Genomic DNA, 22,915 nt, shown 5'->3' on the forward strand with positions numbered 1-22,915 from the left:
GATTTCAACTTTGCACTTCAACACTGGAAAATTAACTCTATGGATTTTGTGTGTGACATGTAATCTGTGCATCATTTAGGTATTTAAAAATGTTATTTATTGCCTTCATTCAATTGGTTGAACATTATTTTATTTTCCCTGAAACTAGTGGTTATACTAAGTATGAACAGGAGGGTTATGGGTTCATATACGGTGAGAAGAAAGAGTTTATGACTTTTGAACTCACACGTAGTGTTTGAGGATTAACATATCTTTAGGATCTGGAAACCCCCCCCCCACCCCCCCGCTCCACTACTAACTACCACTAACAGTTTCTGTGAAACCGTGCGTCACCATGTTCCTCTTCTTGAAATGTGCTGTAGCTTCATGGGTTCATAAAATTTCCCTGAGAGTCCGCTACACAGGCATAAATATATATATAGTGCAATGTCTTTGGAGCTTGGATTCCATCATCCTGCCGTAGGATAAATAAGGTGCCGAGATGAGATAAGGCACACTCCCTACAACAGAATTCATTTTATGAGCTGATGTTAACAGGGTAACATATAGTATATAGAACCAGAGTCACAGTATAGGTGAAGTTTAACCACAAAAAACATTGGAGGGTCTAAATCGACCACAGATAAGTCGCAGGTCCAGAGAGGCCACATGAAATGATAGTGAGGGTCTAGCTGGACCACGGGGAGGCATGGTGAGGTTTCAACAGATCCCAAAGTGACAAAGAGGGTCTTTAAAGACCGCAAGGCAGAAGAGTTGGGGTTGAGTTAGACCGCAGATAAGAATAGGTTGTTGTCACATAAGCCCGCAGACCAGTTATGTTGTGATCATGTTAGACCGCAGTACAGAACAGGCCAAGTGACACCACAGAATAGTTGGGGCAAACTTGTCAGAACAACTCAAAGAAGAGGAGTCAAGAAATGGTGTCAGCTTCTTTCTTTCAGTTACATTAAGCCAGATCATGTTCACCAAGAGTCAAAGTCACGATAGGCCAGGTCACATTTATTTAGGAAACAAGAGTGGTGCCGTTGGATCTAGAGATCGATTGAGCAGGGTTATGTCAGGCCTGAGAACAAGTAAGTAAAACAGACTGCCGTGCAATGGCCTTCTACTGTTATGAGTAATCGTTTATAAGGATGAACCTTCAGGCCTAACATTATCCAAGAAAACTCTAAATGAAATATTGAAAATTGCTTTGCTTTTTTTCTCCCACCCTGATGAATGGTACCAGTTCACTGACAGAGATGAGTCAGGCGTCTGGGAGATCTATAGCACCACACAGACTTCGGCGACCTGGTGTTTTCCAAGGTGTCTTTTAAATAATACAATTCATTAACTTACACAAAGGGGAAGCAGAAGGGAGTGAGATCAGCTCACCATTTGATTAAAATGTGTCATCATAACTGAAAATAATCAGACACCCAACTGCACAACATTTTGACATGAGGTTTTTATTTGATACTTGTTACTTGATCAGTACATGGACAGAGTAATCTTACTATTTGTTTATCATATATTGAATAACATAAAACATCTGAATGACAGCTAAGTAGGTAATAATCCTTCTACTGTTGTGAATAGAAAGAAGCTCAAAGGAAAGACTCCCACAGTATGAAAGAACCAGAGAATAGAAGAACATATTGCTCAATACAAACCAAACAGAATGGCAGCATGAAGAAGAGAAGTAGTTGTAGTACACAAAACAATATAATTATACTAAGATGACGTTACACCCTAGTTTCCTATTTAAGAAAAAGGAAACTCCAGAGAAGAGGAACAGAAATTTGTTTAGGTTTTCTTCACAAGTGTTAAGTGTCGCTTCGGGTGACCTGCTCTACAAATGAGAAGTATCTACACGGAGGACCACAGTCTACACAAGCTGATCAAGCTGTTTACTTCAACACTTTGATACCAAACTTCACTATTCATAAACTTGAAGAGGAGCAGGAAGGAGCTCGCTTTTTGTGTTCAGGGTGAAACATCGAATGCAGGGCAGCGATAGAAGTGAAAACCATAGTGAGGGGTTCTGGGGGGTTGACAACACCATACAGCACTGCAATGAAGGACAAAATACATTCAGGATCCCCCCTGGCAGTTTAGAAGTTGAGTAGGAGAAAACCCAAGTGTACAGAAAAAAGCTGAAGTAAGAAAACGATGAGAGGTGAACATAAAGCCTGCTCCATGCAGACTTCATTGGTCATGACATTGACCCATGAGGTTCTGAGAGGAGTCAAAAGAGGTTCTCCATCTGGCTGGCTAATAACACCTGACCATTGCTTCTTTCTAGCTTCATCACAAGTGACATTCTTTTTTTAACATTTACTCACACACTTTTCATTAAGGCCAGAATCTCTCTCCATGTTCAGTAACGATACCTTCTAGTCTGTTCTGCTTCAAAATACAAATCTGTAAGGATGTCCTGGTCTCCAGGGCGCCTTGTGCTCAGAAACTAACTAACTAACCCTACCGACATTTTAAAAACGACTTGGCAGTTGATAGCCCTTTAGGGTGCGACTGGGTTTGCCTGTGAGAGCCGGGGCACGTTGTGATTATTTGGGGGGTTATGGTTGTTGTTTTTTAGGGTGGCTGGGGGTTGCCCTACATTCCGAGCTTGGTGCCCAAATGGCTCCAAAAAAGCCCCGCCCCTTACAGGACACCAGGTGCACGCCTCAGCGATTGGAAGCTACGTCCCTTCTGAAAGGGGACCAACGTTTTGAATCCGGTGCATGAAGACTGTCCAGTTCTGAGCCAGGAAACAGGGGGGCCCTCCTCTGATCACTACTGTGGGGGCGCTCCGGTATCACAGCAGATAACAGCCCACAGCTTCACTCGTCTAAAAGCACACATGTACACATGCACTGTCCTATATCGCAGAGATTATGGTTTCCCCTTTCAAAGCACAGAACGCGTAGGTTTAGTACAAGAAGATGTGTGGAAATGGTTGTATGGGTTTGTGGATATTTCTGATTGTGTGTGTTTATGTGGAGGGGGGCAGCGAAGAGGAGCCCGGCGCTGTAAGAACCTGGTGGGTCAGTCCCTTCTGGTCTGGTGTGGTCGGGATTAGAGTGCGATTGTCCCGTTAGTGACCACAAAGAGCTGACTGATGACGGCAGATTCTCTGCTTAACTGGCCACATGGAAAGATCTAATAAAGAATGCCTTCTTATACTAGGAACTATTATGATGCTCTAAGGCAACGTTCACATGCATATACATGTAATAAATACTTAGTCTAGCATACATTTATGTGGTTACAAATGTGAGAAGACAGACAACATAACGCTGCACCCAGCTACATTGCTCCAAACAGTGTTGCTAAGGGAAACAATGAGACGCTTACCAGCCTGACCTGTTTGTGACCTTCGTACAGCAGCTGCATTTCAGGTGTTGATCTCAATCATTTTTATGCTTTCTTTGTACATGTACACGTTATCCTTGTGAAAGCATGTTGGTGTTAGCTAAGCTCCCTGGTGGTATGGCGGCTAGGTCTCAGGGCGTTTAGGGCCTAAACCTCAGACTGTGCAAAGTGAGTATGTGAGCCGCTTGATGTCATCAACAGGTTCCTGAAGAGGTTCAACAAACCCCGTAGCGTTGGCCTCGTTTCTCAGCTGTAGGTTGGCGCTTGCCTGAAGAACGTAGGCTGACTGTCCCTTTTTCACAAAGAAGTTTTGACAAGTTTAACATCCAATCCCGCAGAGTGCAGCTTAAAATCAGTGTGGTGTGTACTATTTCTGCTCGCAGACTAAAACAAAGCGAACAAATCCTCTCTAAGCACAACGAGACTACAATGTGCTGTCATCGGTTTCCTGTCAAATTCTGGACGCACATCCTCTGACACTCACCGGTCTCCTCAGAACTGCTCGCCAAAAGTCCCCATGCAAACCCCCTTTAGCAGGGAAAAGAACTGATTTCTTCTCTTTACATCCCGCTCTTTCACTTTCTCAAACAGTTTTGAAAACAACGTTACTAGCAGCAGCTCATAAATAGCTGTTGGGACTGGACACAGAAAGGGTCACTTCCTTTCTTGTGAAGGGGGGCGTTGGGTGGGGGGGTCAATTCGTAAACACAAGAAACACACTGGTAGGACTTAGTAGGGAATTAGTAGCAACACGTACAGTGAAGGGGGGGAAGAAGAAACCAAGTGACATGGAGGAGAAAAAGAACGTTCCTTCCAGTTCTATCTAGCATGTCGACTTCATAGCTTCACATCCTCCCCATCCTTCCCCTCTCTCTGTCTCCGTCCATCTAGTCACCCCACTGTCCCCGGCCGGCCGGCCGACCCTTCAGCAGGATACCTCCATGGTGTGGGTGATGGGGCCGACTCCCTCTGTGCTGTCAGAATGGGTGCAGGCCCGAGAGCGGGACCCGTCTATGGAGCCGGCGCTGGTCAGGGAGGCCGTCCTGGAGCGAGCCAGGCGGGTCATGCTGGCGGAGGGCACTGGGATGAGCGGGAAACGTATTTAAGAAAAAAGAACTGTGAACAATTAATATTGAAGATATTAAGACAACATGCTAATATGGACAACTGAAACAATCTCTCTGTAGCCGGGTTCACACGCACATTAGAAGCACCGCGCACGTTGAGTTAATCCATTGTTTGAATATTTAAAGTTTCAGTCTTACACCAATCTTAATGAGTCATAGTTCTGAACAACAGTAACGTTCCCTTAAGCTCTGTTTTTCGTCTCCACCAACTCTGAAGAGAAATATCAAGCTGTCAGGCGGCTGAATGCTAAATCACGTTTTTAGCTGTGTAAAAAGCTCCATATTATTCTGTTTGAATGAACGAACTGACAAGTGGACGTCTATGCCACTGTAATAGTTATGAGGACACGGCTGAATACATTTCTCATTTCATCTGGAACCTTATTGCACAATGCTGTGAATAAGCCTCTCGGGCTTCCTTTCTCTACTGCACTGCAGAGCCTTTTCTTCAATATGCAACAAAAGCCTGACGGCCGCAGCCCTGGGGACGGAGCTAAAGGCTCTAAAGCAGCCCATGAATGTCTGTATGCTTGTGTAGTTTTGTGTAGTTTTGGTCAGCTCTCCTCGGATTTCATGCACTAGATTTTGCGCTGTGTCGCCCACGCTCCTGTGAAGCTTAAACTAGTTGTGTTCAATGTTGGAAGTCATTGAAAGACATTGTAATTGGTTCCAAACACAGTCCAAAAGGCTGTGCTCAAAGCTAACAGAAGGCCATGCAACAAGCGGGGCTGGATTCAAATAGTCCAAACAATGACCTCTTAACGTCTACGTGGTGGTGATGCGAAGGGGAGACGCATGTTAGTGACGTCAGTCTGCAGCAGCAAAACTACAAATTGTCTGACGATGGACTACAAAGAAGCATCTTAGATCCATAGATGTGTTGTTGCAATGCGTCATGCAGATGACAAAAAGCATCAGGTCCAAAGTATTACTTTATTAACAAGGTTGCTAAATAAATGAGTTATGCTAACAGTAACTCACATGATGTGCGTTTCTCGGTCATGGTCGTTATTTGTCATGAATGGCTGAATGATACGTCACTATATAAATAATGCTGCCACAAGGAATTGTGGGACGGAATGATCTCCTTTCCTTTCCTAAAGTGGTTCCTATGTTAAAGGAGCGATGCTAAAGTAGAGAAGCTTTGGACGCCTCTCCTCAGCATTAGAAAACAGCTCTCAATATGGCGGCCGACTATACTGCTTCCGGGTCATTTCCTTTGGTTTGGAACCTTGCTTAGCAAAAAGGACTATTGGAACGCAGCCCAGGACCGGAGATGCAATGACAAAATAATGGAAGTGGTGGGGTAAGGGCAGTATATTTTTCCATGGGAGGAAAAATATTTGTCATAAAACAAGGATGGGGAATATTGTACAGAAGCTTTGAGAGGCAATTCAGAAAAAATATATTCTTGGGATTCGTTTTTTAAGTCTAATCTAAATATGAATTTATGATGAGAAAATCTGTAAAAGTTCTTTATCTTGTTCTAGGGGGAAAACCTTGAAAACAGGTTAAAGCACAGGTTTCAGCACTTGAAAATATTGATGTTTTCTTCAAAGTCAGTTTTTATTTCTGCATGTACTAAAAATCCAAAATACATATAAATCTTCTGTTATTGAGATATGTGATTTAAAACTTACCTGATAGAAACATGAATGCTGTTTTTCCTACTATGAAAATGTTGTGGCCAGAATGAGCATAGCAACTTTTGACGTTCTTTTACTTGATGAAAACTACTTTTTAGTTATAAACTCTAGATAGAAAACAATTTAAATGATACTTAAATGATACTAAAATGCTTCTCCATTATTTGTTTCTCACTTGCCTCTCAGGGTTTCTGTATTATTGTCCCCCCAGATCAATAAAAAAAAACGGAATTGGTTCAATAACAGCCCAAGAAATTGTATTCATAACCAAATTAAATCAAAATAAAGCTTAAAATTCCCAAAATGTCATCAAACAGGGCAGCACTGAGAGGTCACAGGTGAAGGGGGAAGTACCTGGCCCTCCACTCAACCTCCGATCCTTCACATAAGCGACTGAGAGAACGGGGCAAGGAAGACATAGGGCAAGATTAACACATGTCCCTCTGCATGAAATTCATCAGTCACACACAGATTCTGCTGTCAAAGACAAACCCTTAGAGTAAGACGCTGCTTTTCCTCTGCATACTTACTGTAGCCCATCCCCTGCAGGAAGTACTTGAAGGCTTCGGTCAGCTTCCCAGGCTGGAAAAGTAAACAGCCAGGTTTCATTTCCCTGAACAATGTCAAATATAATCCAGCAGATTTATTTAGGTGTTTGACTTGACTTGTATGTTCTGGTACCTGTGTGAGCTGGGGAAGGCCACCGGAGTCCGACATCTACCACGAGGAGGAGAGAGCAGCAATTAACCAACACACCGCACATCCTGGCTTCTTTTCTGCGGTTTTTGGGTCTTATTTGGTGCAAATGTTGTATTGCACAAAGTAGGATTACAAGACAGGTGTCCTCTGTGTCTGAGGGGACAATGTAATGGAGATGTCTCTGTTTGTCGACTCTCTCTCTCTCTACTGTCGGCTCTGACGAGAAGATAAAATGCACCAAATAGGATTGGGCTCGACATCTAGTGGTTACATGTCGCCTTTTATTTTTGGCCTAATGTATGAATTTTATTATTTCTGTAATACATTATTCTCAGCTGACTGGTATCATTTGTGTTTATATGTAAGGTTGGCGGTGTGAATCCCATCTGCCCCATGTCCCATGTCGAAGTGTCCCAGAGCAGGACACCTAACCCCTAATTACTCCCCAGGCAAAATTGTAATGGATGGGTTATACTGCAATGTAAGTCGCTTTGGATAAAAGCGTCAGCTAAATAACATGTAATAATAATAATAACATGTTTTCTTAAAGATCCTATGATATATGAAGTGAGATTTGGATGTCTTATTATTATTATAATGCATGTCTCTTCCAATGTTTCTGAAAAGGGTAATGCCCCCAAGAGTACAAAGTACCAGCAGACTTCAGAGACATGGCTGACTGAATTATTCTGTTCTGAAAACAAGGATCTTGCTTCTGTTGTCTGGTTTCATTCATTCTACATGCCATGTGCAAATCAAATCAACATCCTCACATTCAGGGATGGGACTTTGGATTTTTATTTAATCAAATAAAATGTTTCTGTCTAATTGAGTGAATTTAGGATTAAATCATTTAATAATCATTTTTAATCATATAGTTTATTTTTTTAAATGTGATGTTTTATGAGCATGTTTTGAAGCGCACATACAGAAACTATATAATATATACAGGTGGATATATTATAAAGGTGTATATATTATAAAGGGTGCTTCTCAACCTTTTTTATTTTTACACCCAAAAAAACTAAACAAATGTTTGTCAGTTAAAGGGTTTACGGCATTACATTGAATATGTAGATATTATATATAAATACTCAATACTAAATTGTAGGAAATGAAAAAAGATTGTTGCCCTAATATTTTATTAACCTAATTATTTTATTACAAAATATGTTTGTATGAAGGTGTAAAACGTTTAAGCCTAAATTCACCATAAAATTGTGTAAATTCTGTTAATTATTTTAATATTTTGTGTACATTAAAAAAGGTTGTGAGTGCAAGTAGCTCAGAGTGTCTGTGGGGGAGATGAGGCACACAGATACCTTTAAGAAGGTGGTGTTGGTCGGGTCCAGTTTGGAGTTACACTCAACCTTGAGGACAAAAAAAAAGTCTGAATTAAAATCTGCAGTAAGAAAAAACACTTTGAACTGTGTCTGTGGTCTATTTGTAGCTTATAAATGGGGAGAAAATCAGCCTCTGTGTGTGCGAGCGTGACCCAGATACTGCAGAGATGATTCACTCCATGCACACACACACACACACACACACACAGAGAGTAAACAGATGTGCACTACTACACACACACCTACAGGATAGAACACACAGTGGCATACACACACATTTTTTTCTCTGTGCCTCTTCCTGCTCTATTTAATCTGTAATCTCTGGCACAGATTCCCGAATGACACAGTTTAGTGCCCAAACAAGGTAAATATGCCCAAATGAGTCTTCCACATTAGGAACTTTATAATCAATGAGAAAAGGGTTGCAAATGAGTAACAGGATCTGAAAATATGAGACAAAAACAAATCCGTTGCTTCACTCCTCTTTTAGAGCAGAACACATGTATAAAAGGTATGTGTATCTGGGACACATAAAACCAGCAGACGGAGCGAGGCCCCCAGAGATGACGGGGGACACAAACCGTTGTCCTTTCATCCTTTTTGGGAACATTGAATTGACTTGCATTCATTTCCTGAATACTTACCCTATCTATAACTAGTATTATTCATTGAGAGGAGAGGCTATAACATTTTGCTCTTCACCCGAACCTTTACCCAACACAATGTGACTGTGTCACTACAACGTGAGTAATACACACACACTCGCACACACAAAGGACAGTTCCTGGGAGAAAGTGACTAATAAGATGGACTAATAAACAGAGGATTTGCTTATATGAGGGTACGTAAGAAAGGAAGATGCAGAACTCACCACTCCCTCCTCAGCCGGGGCGTTGTCTCCCACAACCAGCATCGCAGGGCACCTTCAGGGACAAAAGACCGCTGACTTGAGTTTGTTTTTCATCAATATCCGTACCATGATACTTCATTTTATTTTTTATTCTGGTGACTTAATTATTGGTTTAGTTCAAAGAAACCCCCAAAAAACAACATTTAAATTTACAATGATATTAAGCAGCAAATGTCCCACTTCCGGTGCTCTGAATCCGTTTATCATAGTAGCTTTAAAATAGACACGTTAAATATTCATCTTAATTACACCCAAATCAAAGAAATTATGTATTATTGGACTCACTTCAGGGTCTTTGCATTGATCACAGTGCCGCTGCGATTCATCTCCAGGTCCCTCCGACTGAAAGATACAACAAGGTGAATTGGGTGTTTGCTGTGTGTGTGTGTGTGTGTGTGAGTGTGAGTAGGAAATTGTATCACTCCACCTGTTGTACATGTTCCAGAAAAGCTGCAAGTTGAACTGGTTGACGGTGTTGTTGATCTGTTGCCGGTAGCTCTGCACAAGCTCTGTGTTGTTCATCAGCTCCTCCTACAGACAAACCCATCAACTTAAACATTTGCCTGTCAATACCAAGAGTCATTTTTTATTTTTTGCATTACTTTTCATATTTCTAACAACTAAAGAATGAATGGACAACGATTTGTCCATTTCCATTCCTGCACTCTGAGCTCACCTGGCTGAAGAGGTGTGGCAGCACGGTATCTGGCAGAGCGCTGGTCAGACCCGACAGCTGAGGGGAAACACCACAAACTTACAAGAGAGGCTCTGGGTCTGTAGGCACATAGAATCATACACTGGTACCTTGGTGGCAGCCCAGTCGATCCAGCCTTTCCCATTGGGGTCGATGTTGAGCAGAACCAAGCCCTCCACCAGGTCAGGGAAGATCAGCTGAGAGCAGAACACATACATACACATTTAGTTTTGGATTCAAAACACTGCTCAACACACTTGAATCCTGAGCATGTAGATTAATCAGGACTTACAGCGAACTTGGCCAGAATATAAGCTCCAGCTCCGACTCCGATTCCGACAATGCTCTTAAACCTAAAAAAAGAAGATCCGTTACAGGCCGTTAAATGTTCAGATACAGCCGTGTAAAAAAGAGTGGACTTTAAAAGCACCCACCCAAAGTGCTGTACCACAGTGGGCAGCATTGAAGCAAGCTGGTCCATAGTAGGGTACTGGTACCTGTGTAGAGAGGACACACACCGTCTGGTTATCTTCACATACTGTCAGAATTAGATAACTGGCATTAAAATGGTTTTCTGTTTACGTATAATAATGCATGAAATCCTAAAATAACATAATCACAAAAAAGACACACATCAAATCATAGATAATTATCCATTCATTAGTGCTCATCTGAATATATATATATATATACACTCACCGGCCACTTTATTAGGTACCCCATGCTAGTAACGGGTTGGACCCCCTTTTGCCTTCAGAACTGCCTCAATTCTTCGTGGCATAGATTCAACAAGGTGCTGGAAGCATTCCTCAGGGAGTTTGGTCCATATTGACATGATGGCATCACACAGTTGCCGCAGATTTGTCGGCTGCACATCCATGATGCCAATCTCCCGTTCCACCACATCCCAAAGATGCTCTATTGGATTGAGATCTGGTGATTGTGGAGGCCATTTGAGTACAGCGAACTCATTGTCATGTTCAAGAAACCAGTCTGAGATGATTCCAGCTTTATGACATGGCGCATTATCCTGCTGAAAGTAGCCATCAGAAGTTGGGTACATTGTGGTCATAAAGGGATGGACATGGTCAGCAACAATACTCAGGTAGGCTGTGGCGTTGCAACGATGCTCAATTGGTACCAAGGGGCCCAAAGAGTGCCAAGAAAATATTCCCCACACCATGACACCACCACCACCAGCCTGAACCGGTGATACAAGGCAGGATGGATCCATGCTTTCATGTTGTAGACGCCAAATTCTGACCCTACCATCCGAATGTCGCAGCAGAAATCAAGACTCATCAGACCAGGCAACGTTTTTCCAATCTTCTATTGTCCAATTTCGATGAGCTTGTGCAAATTGTAGCCTCAATTTCCTGTTCTTAGCTGAAAGGAGTGGCCCCCGGTGTGGTCTTCTGCTGCTGTAGCCCATCTGCCTCAAAGTTCGACGTACTGTGCGTTCAGAGATGCTCTTATGCCCACCTTGGTTGTAACGGGTGGTTATTTGAGTCACTGTTGCCCTTCTATCAGCTCGAACCAGTCTGGCCATTCTCCTCTGACCTCTGGCATCAACAAGGCATTTCCGCCCACAGAACTGCCGCTCACTGGATGTTTTTTCTTTTTCGGACCATTCTCTGTAAACCCTAGAGATGGTTGTGCGTGAAAATCCCAGTAGATTAGCAGTTTCTGAAATACTCAGACCAGCCCTTCTGGCACCAACAATCATGCCACGTTCAAAGTCACTCAAATCACCTTTCTTCCCCATACTGATGCTCGGTTTGAACTGCAGGAGATTGTCTTGACAATGTCTACATGCCTAAATGCACTGAGTTGCCGCCATGTGATTGGCTGCTTAGAAATTAAGTGTTAACAAGCAGTTGGACAGGTGTACCTAATAAAGTGGCCGGTGAGTGTATATATATATGTGTGTGTGTGCATATTGTACCCCGGTGGCATCTGCGATGCTCCTATCTGCTGTCCCGGGGCGTCGACATGGCAAACAACAAAGTGCTTGGTGATCTCCTGCATATCCTCGTTACTGAAGAAGGAGTTGAAGCACAGCTTGTCTGCGGGAGAGCGAGGAATGAGAGGAAATGAGCAGAAGTAGCATGCAGGGAGGGGGAGAGGGGAAGGAGGAGGGCATGAAGGGATGAGAGCGGAGGAATGTCATCGGGTCAGAGAAGGACGCTCTTTGAAGATGACCATCTGTACTGCTGATTCTGTGGCAGGCGAATGAGGAAAAGATGGCTTCCAGACAATATGTCATCATCTGTGAGCCTTCTGTTTCCTGTTCCCTATGGAGTAACCTGGGAGATCCTACAATATCTGCTGATAAAGTGTTAGGCTGCATTGCCAATGATTTAAAGGATTTAGTCTGTTTATTTTGTATTGACACTGAACATATCATTCACAGAAGAGTCCACTTTTTCCCGTGGATCAGAATAGTCCTTTTTGCTTAGGAACGTTCCTAACTGAGTGAAATGTTGATGCCATGATAAGAGTAAAGTAAAGTAATACTGTGAACCTGGTTGTTAATGCTGTCTGACTCAGGACACTCATTCAACAACACATTAATGATGTCGCTAACATGCGTCGCCAGTCGCATCATAACTATGTAGCTTAGTGAATGTTGAACCGGATAAACACCTTGTCTTGTACTCCTCATGAATTCTCCTATCCATCTTATCTTGACCACATGTAATTTTCCACAGAGACGTTATGAGGTAATGTTTTTGTGTTTGCAGTCAAAACACTGTGAAAACCTACATAGCTAAACTCATTAGTCCAGTAGAGCACCACCCCGTGTAAATGAGATGAAAGTGCAGGTACAGTTGAGAATCTGATGAATTCATTGTCCATCAGAGGACACCATGTGGGGAGGCTTTGGAATCAAATACAAATCTGTGTTTTAATAAAGTAAATAAATAATGAGCTTTCCCAGTTTATAGATGACGTCCTCATCATCTTACACTTAGAACTAAGACTGGTGGACAGTGTAACCCTATCACAGCCAGAAGGGCACGCTCACGCGCACTAAAATACAACGATTCAAACTTAGATATCAGAGGGAGCGTTTGTGATGCTGCAGCGTTCATCACAGGTTTTATGGATCGTCTGTGCAAGCGACTCATTACTACCCAGGTTTATGGCACTTGGAGCAAAGTCATATAGACGCATCAGTAATAAATTGTGACAGTTTTATAACCAATTTCCCTACTTTCTAATTGAGGAGTCTCTTTTCTTGTCTCTCAAAAAAAGAGAGCGGCTCACTGAAGATTTCTTTTAAGCTCAATTACCTGAAATAGAATTCAAATGTATTAACCTTGCTTTTGTAAATAGCTCCATGTATAAAGGATGCTGGCTTTGTTTTTGCTGTCCTCCCACTGACCCTGCAGTTGGCCTACTTACAGCACGTCCATGTCAGACTCGGTTAGCTGCACGGAGGCCTGGCTGCATCGCGGCAATGAACATACCAATTACCATGACAACGGGGTCGGAGATGAAAAGCAGGGGAGGTCTGTGAGGTGAGGACCTAATCATTGCCGAGCCAGTACTTTGTGGGCTACTTATGGACCCCTGTTAAATAGTGCTGCTCTGTGAGGACAGAGGAGCTGAAGTGAAGGCTGTCCCACAGACATGACCTACTTTCTCTTTCTGGCTCTTCCTATAATCCATCTCCTTCTTCTGCAGCAATGATTCAAGCTCTATTGTTTTCTTGTTTATTTCATCTTCTGTTTTTTACTGCTGCCCTGTGTTCCTACTAAATGAACACAGGGCTAAATGAGATGGATAACTCGATTAATAATAAAAATAACAGAAAGGAAAAAAAGCAGCAGGATATTCTCTCTTCCAAACCCTCCCCATCCACCCTACCTCCACCCATCAGACAGGCCCCGCCTTCCTCAATGGGATATTTTTCTGACCTACATTTCTTTTTGCCTCATCATTTCTTGAGCCATATTGACAATTTGTAGCTTCTCTCTACATTTCTATCCGTACTACATTCATCTTTCCAGGTATTAAATCATTGAGCCAACTGGCACATAAATCCTTTTACATGATGATGCTGTACGTACATATAATAATACATCTATAATATTACAATCTGTAATGCAATCAGCATGTCATTGTGCAACCTTGTAGTACAATGGCAATAAATCTTTTTACCGTTCTATGAAGGTGTGTACAAACATGAGCCTGCAAAGATGGTGAATGGATCCTAAACAAAGTCTGATTGGGTGACAGCCAACACCAGCCCTTAAAAATTCACCAAAGCCTTCTTATGGTTTTCGGAAAAGTAGTATTTGATCAGACGCCTCAATACCTCAGTTACAATATACAGGTAACAGGTTTGTTTCCATGGTGTCAGCATGGATGCAGTCGCCTGAAGGTCACCGGTTATAATTTCTGTTGAACTTGATTTTATTTTGACAAACAAAGAACCAAACGTGATGTTAGAATTCAACGTTTATAGCTTGCCAATATGTTTTTGGTAACGTCACTTGTCAAAGGATGATAATGTGACTCTGCTTTTAGACTTTAACGTAGAGCATGGGTGGGGTTTTCTACACCATCACCTGTTGCTAGAGTGAAAAATCCTCAGTTTTTGTTTTTTCAGAAAAAACATGAAACTGTTCTGAGACTGTGAGTGCTACAGTGCCTGTGTGGGTTTGTGTTGAAGGGATGAAGCAGCATAGAGGCCAATTATCCCCTCTGATGAGTGCAGAAACACCTTGCACTGTCGAGCCACACACACACCTGCGTTGTTACTTACGGTTCAGGCCCACATCGTGGTAGGTGAGGATCGCAGGCTTGTTCCCTTTTGGCGCCCCGCGGATCACCACGTGCAGCATCCCATAAGGGGTCTCGACATCGTGTTCCTGTGAAACACACAAGCACACTCTCGTTCACTTGGTGTTCTCACACAGAGTCATCCGTTTCAGTGTGAACACTTGAAGGCAGAATCCTTATGAGACGTACTCATCATTTAACCTACTTTTTTTGTGAACTTCACAATGCTGTTTTACCGATACATGATGACCTGATCATTAGAGAGTACAGGCCTTTACACACCAGGAGCTTAAATTATAAAAAGGCAAAAAAATATAATACAATATTTTCCAAATATTCAGAACTATTCATACCGCGAGGTCTATTTGTGGAGGTTGCATCACTTTTTAAGTAAAAGGTTGAAGATGTGGACAGACGGAGGACCAACAAGCATGAATTGACCCAAAGCGGCGCATGTCAGTCTGCGTGAGCTAAATCAAATAAGTAATATTCTGCCACTGTGCAAAGTTGTTAATTGGGCTCCAGATTCCAGATTGTGCCGATGCCACCTGAGACAACACCTGCCACGTCTTGTTCCTGTTTACAGCCATGAAGGATTATTTCTGTCAGATACTTCACTGCTTAATCCTTTTCACCGTCCTGTTTATGTTTCTTTAGGGTTCCTCCCTTGTGTCTGAGCCAGTTTATTGACATTTATTATTATTGACCACCGCCTATCTGCACTCAGATCATATCTGTTGTTAATGTTTTTTCATTTAATTTCAATGCATTTTGGACTGAATCAGCGTCAGCGTGTCAAGTGTTGGATTGGAGTGTTTTGTCTCTGGTTTCGAAGAGTGAAGTCTATGCAAGAGTCCTGAAACCTGTCCATCAGGGGGGGGGGGACTGATGACTATGAGAAAATGACTCTCCTTCTCTCTTGATTTATTCCCTCAGTAAACATGAGTTTATGTTCTCAATTTCTAGTTTCAAGTCTTAGAGCATGATCATTTTGCACATTATGGGCCATTTCAAGTCAAACAGAGAATGCTTTAGAGTTTCTATGTCATTCCTTCACACACTAAATATGGTTCATATTAGTTCATATGGTTCTATTTATTAGTTGCAGAATAGCCAATAGTCGACAACCGTATTTTATGATGGGGGTGTGTGAAATCTCTGAACTCAAGCTTTAAAACAGCAGCCTACAAACCAATAGGTGACATTACGATAAGCACTAGCTTCACAGAAACATTTCCATTATTTATTCAGGCTTTAAGCTTTACTATCAAAGAAATATACATGTGAATAATAGAAATTCACAGTGTCCTTATTAAAGCCACAGCATCCAAATGAAATCTTTTGTTCAATAATACAATTAAGTGAAATATTGAAGTACGGATCTCTGACGACTCACTGCAGCTCTAAAACCTCGTAACCAAACCTCTCTTGTTATGACCCACATTTTTTCCGCTGGTCAGAGGCGGCCATCTCAAAATGGAGGTATGGGAGGTATATGTAACCATGAGATGCAAAATGTAGACGCACACACACACAAGTGGAATTTTGGGATTATTTTGCCTGGATTAGGCTGTGAAATGCTAGCGTTGTATTGGTGCTGCTGACATTTCAACACGTTGTCCCTGCACCCCACCCTCAGTGTGTTTTCACATTTGAAACTGTTCAAACACAAATAAATGTTTGACTAAAAAAATCATGAGCCAACGAGCAGTTGTGTGCTATTTGTAACACTTTTGTTGACACATTCACAGAGGATTGATTTTAAATGGCTTGGCGTCCATAAACAAACAGAAAATATGACTGAACAAACTCACATCCCTCTATTATTCATGCAGTTATTTCAGCAGGAAACCTTTCAAGAGCCACTGATGACCTTCAGACGTTTGGGGGGAGGGGGTTGCAGCATCTATCCCTGGATGTAAACACACACCCAGCTTTCAAAATAAGACACAGCTTTGTTGATGCTCCACAGAAACTAGATTGGCGGGATTGGATTTTCACACAAACACACAGATTTTACACGCCCTTTTCAAGGATAATGCTGCAGAGGGATAATCCCTCCCTTGACACCCACACACAGGCACAGGTGTTTATCCGCATAGCTATGTGCATTGGTCCATTGCATCTGTAATGGGGCACCTTAAGTGTGTCAGTGGGGCAAAGAAGGAGGCTGACGCTGCAGCCGTTCCTCCGCCCCACAGAGCAGATTCCACTCAGCTATTCTCTGCTGCCGTCAGAAGCACATATATGTATTTATTTTCAATTGAAACATTTAGGGGCATATGGAAGCAGCGAAAATGTCATCATCTGACTTTTTGGAAAAGGCACCAGATCTAAATACTGTCACACACACACACACACACTAAAATGAAGCCTCCTCACCCCGTCCCAGCACTCAGGCATGGCTCCGCAGTGACCGCGCTCTCAGCCGACAAAGAAGAGGAGGAGGAGGAGGAGGAGGAGGAGGAGGAGGGTGGGGACGAGCGGCCAGGCCTCTCCTGTTTTAAGGGACTAGATCCTGGTGGGAGCTCGATGCTGGATGCTGCAATGTCTTTGTCTGCTGGAGCAGGTCTTCCACCCACACTCTAAAGCTCACAACTGCTCATCCCCCCCCCTTCCTCTTCCTCCTCGCCCTCCATAGGCGTGTGGTGTGTGGCAGACAGAGGATGATTCGCCCGCAGTGTGGCATTCCCTGCACGGGATTGGACAACTGTTTTGTCCGTTACCCGTCTATAGGCTCTCTCTCTCTCTCTTTCTCTCTCATCAGCACCAGTACTTTCTTGTTGTGATCTTTTCCTGCTTCACTGTTTCTCTTTTCCACCACTTGTTTCAGCTTCTTAGAGGAAATAAACAAAATGAGAGAACAGCGAGCACAAGGTTCCAAAATGGAGGACGCTAATTTCTCTCCGAAGCACTGTTGCATATAGTACATTTCTCCGTTCTTAGTAGTGTAGGTGTTAGCGTATGATTAGTGCTATTTAAGAATCACTATATATTTAGCATTTTACTGTATTAGTTGTCTGTTTTTTCTTCTGCAACGTTTTTTGCAAATTTAACATATTGTTGGTTGACAATTGAGCTGGATTTTTTTTTTTTAATCTTGTAGTAAAGGAAGCTAGAGCAGATTTCTTCACTTCATTTTTGGGCGACTCCTGGCCCTGGAATCGCAGATGAATGTCCAGGCCATTCCACTGCCCTGCCTTGTATTATAGCAAAATTATTTCAGCACGGGTTACTTCTTCCACCATGAACGCAGCTTTTTACGCTGTGAAACCATTCGCTAAGTTTATACAAAACATTTACTGATGGTAGAAGATCGTGGATTGTGTAAAATGGTTAGTAACAGCAAAACATATAAACTTCACATAAAAAATGCTCCCAGGATTTAATGGAGGTACATTAAGCAGTAAGGTCCACTTGTGACTTTCTGGAATGCTCCTTGCATTTATTAAGCCAGGGCGCTCATATATTCTATGAGATTATCTCCTGATCTACAAATACTTTTTATTCTCGACTGTTCATACTGACAATACAATGCATGCTTCTATGTGTGAAGTTTGTAGATATCAAATAGGCATGTTTTTGATAAATATGCATGCAGGAGCAATGTTTGTAGTTTTCACAGAATGAATAAATCGGATGCAGAAATATTCATCTCAGCCAGAAAACAATGTTTGAGACCTTGAAGTGCGAAAGAGTGGTGTTTGGTGTGAAACATCTCATCACTCCTGCCTGACACTTAGCACATGTCTGACTAAAATAAATCAGCAGCGTTAATACATCAACGTGCAAATAGGAACTTACGTAATAAGCTTTTTAGAGTTCAGATACTCTAGTTTGCTAATTAGAGTTTAAAAACCTCTGTAATGCACTTATGGTGAAACAGTCCCACAACAGTATTTGATTTGAAGGTCTGTAACGGTGAGCAAGCACGCACAAAACATGCGGTCAGGCAGATGCACACCTTTATAATAGGCAGCTTTTATTAGATTTTTATTAGAGGTCTTTTTCTGGTTCTTCACAGTTTACTATATTGCTTTTGTTCATTAGCCTCTCCTTTACTTCAGTTCTATCCAGGCTCATTTTTGGTGCCTGTGGTAGCTTGCATTAGCTCTTATCCAAGGGGCAGCGGGTCAGGTTCTATAGACATTAGCAACATTTTGCTAGCAAGGTGCTACCTCACAGTTTGTAGGAACAAATCTGTTGCATGCAAACCAACAGTTATCCAATACTACTCAATTCAAATTTAATGATCTCGTACTAAGTTTTAGGAGTAATTATGAGAGATATTAAGCCTGACTTCCTTGCCCACAATTTTAAGTAATGAAAGCAGTGGCGGCTGGTAAAAAATGTTGTAGTTAGGGCAAGCGAAATCGATTCAGCCAACATTACAGGTATATTTAGTGCAAAACAATTAAGGTATCAAAAACACACACTTTTTATTCCAACATGAAAAAAGCCTTAAAAAAATTCAATGATAATATTTTTGTCACCCTGAAAGGCAATTCAGTTAAATATAATATATTTATATGAAATAATAATCAGTAATATGTATAAAGAAGGGCCGGGACTCGATTAGAAATATTAATCTAATTAATTAGAGGCTTTGTAATTAATTAATCGAAATCAATCGCATTTTAATTGCATAAATATTTGACCTGAGAACAGTGAGAAGTAATTTTTTTCACATGGATTTTTATTTTTGTTCAACCAATTCCAGCAGACAAGTGTAGAAATAGCATATTTAGAAATATAGTACTTTCAGAAATTCAGGTAGCCTATAGGTAAGTAGACCTTCTGTAAACTATGATTTTTTAAGTAGACCAATACTTTCAAGTACATTCAGAACATTGGTTATTTTTTCAGACGTGGACTTAGTTACCCTGGTCCTTAAACCAGTCATCCGGTGCAGTGTGGGTTGGGTGTGGGTCCTTGTACTCGGAGTCGGGCTAACGTCCACGCTAGCTGCTAATTGTTTTGCATTGAGGTGATACTTGAGGCTCGATGTGAATTCCTTGTTGCACAGCTTGCACACAACCATGCTCTTATCGACGCTTCCATCCGTGTGTTTATTATAATAAGATTTCCCATTCACGGGGCCACCCGACACGGTCTCGTCAGCTTCTTCGTTCATGTTCACTGTGGTTTGTTGTTGTCTGAAGTCATGAACGCTAGTTGGTGCTCCAGTATAATCGGTCCTCCGAGACTCATCCAGTGAGAAACGTTCCGCGGTGCAAAAAATAAGTGTAAAAATGGGTAAAAATGATTAATTAATTCATCTTAATTCACATTGTAATTAATTAATCATAATTAACGCGCTGAAGTCCCGGCCCTAGTATAAAGTATAATGTACTGTATATATGTCCATTGTCTCGTCTGCTTGAATGGCTCTTTACTTCCTCCACAAAACAGGAACATGCGAGCTCGGGGAAAAACCCATGTTGCCTCAGGCCGAGTCTATTTAAGGACGCTGATTGGCTAAACTGTACGTCACACATTTTTAATGCAGAAAACAAAACAAAAATACATTTTTTATAATATAATATTATCTTTTCTTGTTCTTTTGGGGCTCAAGGAGGGGCGACGCGCTCTATTGACCAGCCGCCACTGAATAAAAGCAAAGATGAGGTTGAGTTGTCCTAGATTGATGTTAATAGATGAAATAGTAGCCAAAAAGATAGTGTATTTTTTTAAATATTGTACAGTAAAGTATGGCATAGTTTAGAAGTATAGTTCAGTCTAGTAGTTAGAGGAGTTGGTAGACGGTAAGACATTATAATGTACCGTATTTTCGCGACTATAAGGCGCACTGGATTATAAGACGCACCTTCAATGAATCGCCGATTTTAGAAGTATTTTCCTATATAGGGCGCACCGGATTATAAGGCGCATAGAATAGAAGATATTGCAGTAAAACGTTTGACTGGGGTTGCGTTATGCATCCACTAGATCGGGCTGTGCTAAATCAAACGTTATTAATGTAAGTAACGTTAATGTGGATATTAACAATATCTCTGAACCTCCAACTTTTGTTCTGGATTAATTAAAACATTCTTGGCAAATGCTTTCGTGCATCTTACACCGAGAGGCAGCGCTATAACGGTGGCGCCTCGCGGCGGACCGTCATCTCGATCCCGAGATCCAACTACAAGCTTTAATATACGCTGTTGGAGCTGGAATTACCGCAGCTTCTGGCACCAGACTTTCCCTCCAATGGATCCTCGTTAACCAGTATGGATCAACCAATTGATCAATATATATGGCGCTCCGGATTATAAGGCGCACTATCGTTTTATGAGAAAAAAAATGGTTTTAAGTGCGCCTTATAGTCGCGAAAATATGGTAGTATTAATGGAATAGTTCATCGTCATAGTTACGTACTGTTTGTCTTTATTGCTGTCACCTATTTACCTGTAATTTGTCTGCTGGACCTGGTGGCCTATTCAAACTTTTCACCTGAATAAATAACGGTCATGCCCTTGTTAATTTAATGAAAATGACTGAAACATTAAGCAGCTTATCCTAATACTATTTCTACATTACATATTCTAACAAGCAACCTATGAAATATGCAGTTGAGGCATTACCAAAAAAAGACAAGTGCAATACCCAATAATACAAACATTTTACCTCATTGGTTCCTGCCTTGTCCTGTCTTACCCTGTGATTGTCTGCCGCGTATAATTGTTTCCACCTGTGTCCAATCACCTGCACCTCCCCTGCGTATTTAAGCCCTGTCAGTCTCTTGGCTCGTGTTGCGTCATTACATGTTGTCCATCACTGCATCTCGTCTTCGTGCCCTGCCAGGTAGTTGGTAATATATGTTGTCGTTTTGTCAGGTCTCTGCCTCGCCTTTGTTTTTTCCCTTCTTGCTTTTCTTTGTTGGAGTGGTTTTGAGTTTTTGGGGATTTTGAGTTTCCCTTTTGGAGTTTGACTATTAAAGTATTTTTGTTTTCGCAACTCCGTGCCTGAGTCCTTCCTCCTTGCCCTCGCACCGCCGTTGGGACACTTTGTATTTGGCCATTTTTAAAACACACCTATTCCCCTAAATGGATGCTTGCTCTCAGTCAAGCAAACACATTTTCCTGAGAATAATACATCAATACATTCACTAGATATTGCCCTTGCTATTTGAAACAAGAGTTTATTTGTAAGGTTAAATGTGGCGCATCATAACACTTGACAGTGTATAAAGCGCGGTAAGAAAAGTGAGAAAACAAAGGACACAGAGCGGGCAACACAGACATGGGCTCATACCTTCCAATCCCCCACCGGCATCAGCTGGTCGAAGCTTTCCTGCACACACAGACAAGCAGAGATGGCAGACAGAGAAAAAACAAATTAAAATGGGGAAAGCATAAGACAGTAGGAACTCGCTAACACATATATTTCTCAGACATTAGTGTGCATCAATTAATAAATATTACTCATCGTTAATTGAGAAACCACCCCAGGTTTCTCTCCAGAAACAAGACACAGAGTCACTGCTCTGTTGAGCCATGTAGTCCAGCACAGTAATGACTTAATGATAAGATTCTAACTGTTCTCCTGCCTTCAACCAGAGTTGATCCGTCTTTGGGTGTAGGAGCCTTGGATGCAGCTTTTAGCCCTGATATATATTGAGTGTAAACTTTCTGACTGTTCCTTGCATCCGATTCCGAGGCGGCTGCTAAAAGAATTTTGGCCTTTGGTTAGTACATCTTTGCTGAAAGGACATGCGCCAGAGTCCTTCAAGGTAACCGCAATTAAACCTCGGCTAACTACAAACCGCTAATCTTCTCTTCCCTTGAGAAAAATCAGTTGTGAAAATATAAATAGCTAAAATAACAGAAACCTTCTTCAGGGAAATAGCATTTAAATTATACTATTATTTTTGGTTTGGGACATTTAACTAATGCACAGAGGGTGGGACTTATGCACAACACTGCAGCCAGCAGGGATGTTTTGGCTTCACTTTTTAGGCAGCTGTAATGTTTATTTTTTAAGTCTATGATTTGAACTCATAGACATTCAAACAATTTAGCAATGCACAGCATAAGATTGATTTTTTTTTACAGGATATGTCCCAGAACGAGATGGAGTACGTCCTGGACCTGCGAGCCAAACTCCACACACTGGGTGAGTTGTCAAGTGAGAATTTGCTCCAGGCCCAGGAGCGTCAACAAGCTGAGACCATTTACACCAGGAGAAAAAGTAGTTGTATTGTATCCTTCTTCCAGCTCAAAACTCCTCGCCAGGTGGCAAGGGCCCTATGTCTGCATCACATTGACTCGTCCCCAGGCATGACCTACCGGTTACCTGAACACAAGAAGAAAATTGTTCAGAGATAATTGGCAGCGATGCTGGAGGTG

General features: G+C 41.9%; 1 protein-coding gene across 7 annotated transcripts in view; it reads right to left on the reverse strand.

The window, feature by feature from the left end:
* Positions 1–1,429: 1,429 nt before the first annotated feature.
* ndrg4 (NDRG family member 4) overlaps positions 1,430–22,915 on the reverse strand; it is a 55,179-nt gene continuing 33,693 nt past the window's right edge. For 4 of the 7 annotated variants that reach the window (XM_037450758.2, XM_037450760.2, XM_037450761.2 and 1 more), the window contains 15 exons: positions 21,822–21,860; positions 14,548–14,653; positions 11,719–11,839; positions 10,208–10,270; positions 10,066–10,126; positions 9,884–9,970; positions 9,756–9,812; positions 9,507–9,610; positions 9,365–9,421; positions 9,041–9,092; positions 8,149–8,196; positions 6,809–6,844; positions 6,658–6,709; positions 6,482–6,520; positions 1,430–4,434 (listed from right to left, as the gene is read on the reverse strand). In XM_037450758.2, the coding sequence (XP_037306655.2) occupies positions 4,280–4,434; positions 6,482–6,520; positions 6,658–6,709; positions 6,809–6,844; positions 8,149–8,196; positions 9,041–9,092; positions 9,365–9,421; positions 9,507–9,610; positions 9,756–9,812; positions 9,884–9,970; positions 10,066–10,126; positions 10,208–10,270; positions 11,719–11,839; positions 14,548–14,653; positions 21,822–21,860 (1,077 nt within the window). In that variant the 3' untranslated portion in view covers positions 1,430–4,279. Of the gene's footprint in view, positions 4,435–6,481; positions 6,521–6,657; positions 6,710–6,808; positions 6,845–8,148; positions 8,197–9,040; positions 9,093–9,364; positions 9,422–9,506; positions 9,611–9,755; positions 9,813–9,883; positions 9,971–10,065; positions 10,127–10,207; positions 10,271–11,718; positions 11,840–14,547; positions 14,654–16,946; positions 17,174–21,821; positions 21,861–22,915 lie in introns of those variants that run through there. The other 3 variants (XM_037450763.2, XM_037450759.2, XM_037450764.2) reach the window with 3 other exon arrangements.

Source organism: Pungitius pungitius, chromosome 6, assembly GCF_949316345.1.
Source record: "Pungitius pungitius chromosome 6, fPunPun2.1, whole genome shotgun sequence".
Lineage (NCBI taxonomy): Eukaryota > Metazoa > Chordata > Actinopteri > Perciformes > Gasterosteidae > Pungitius > Pungitius pungitius.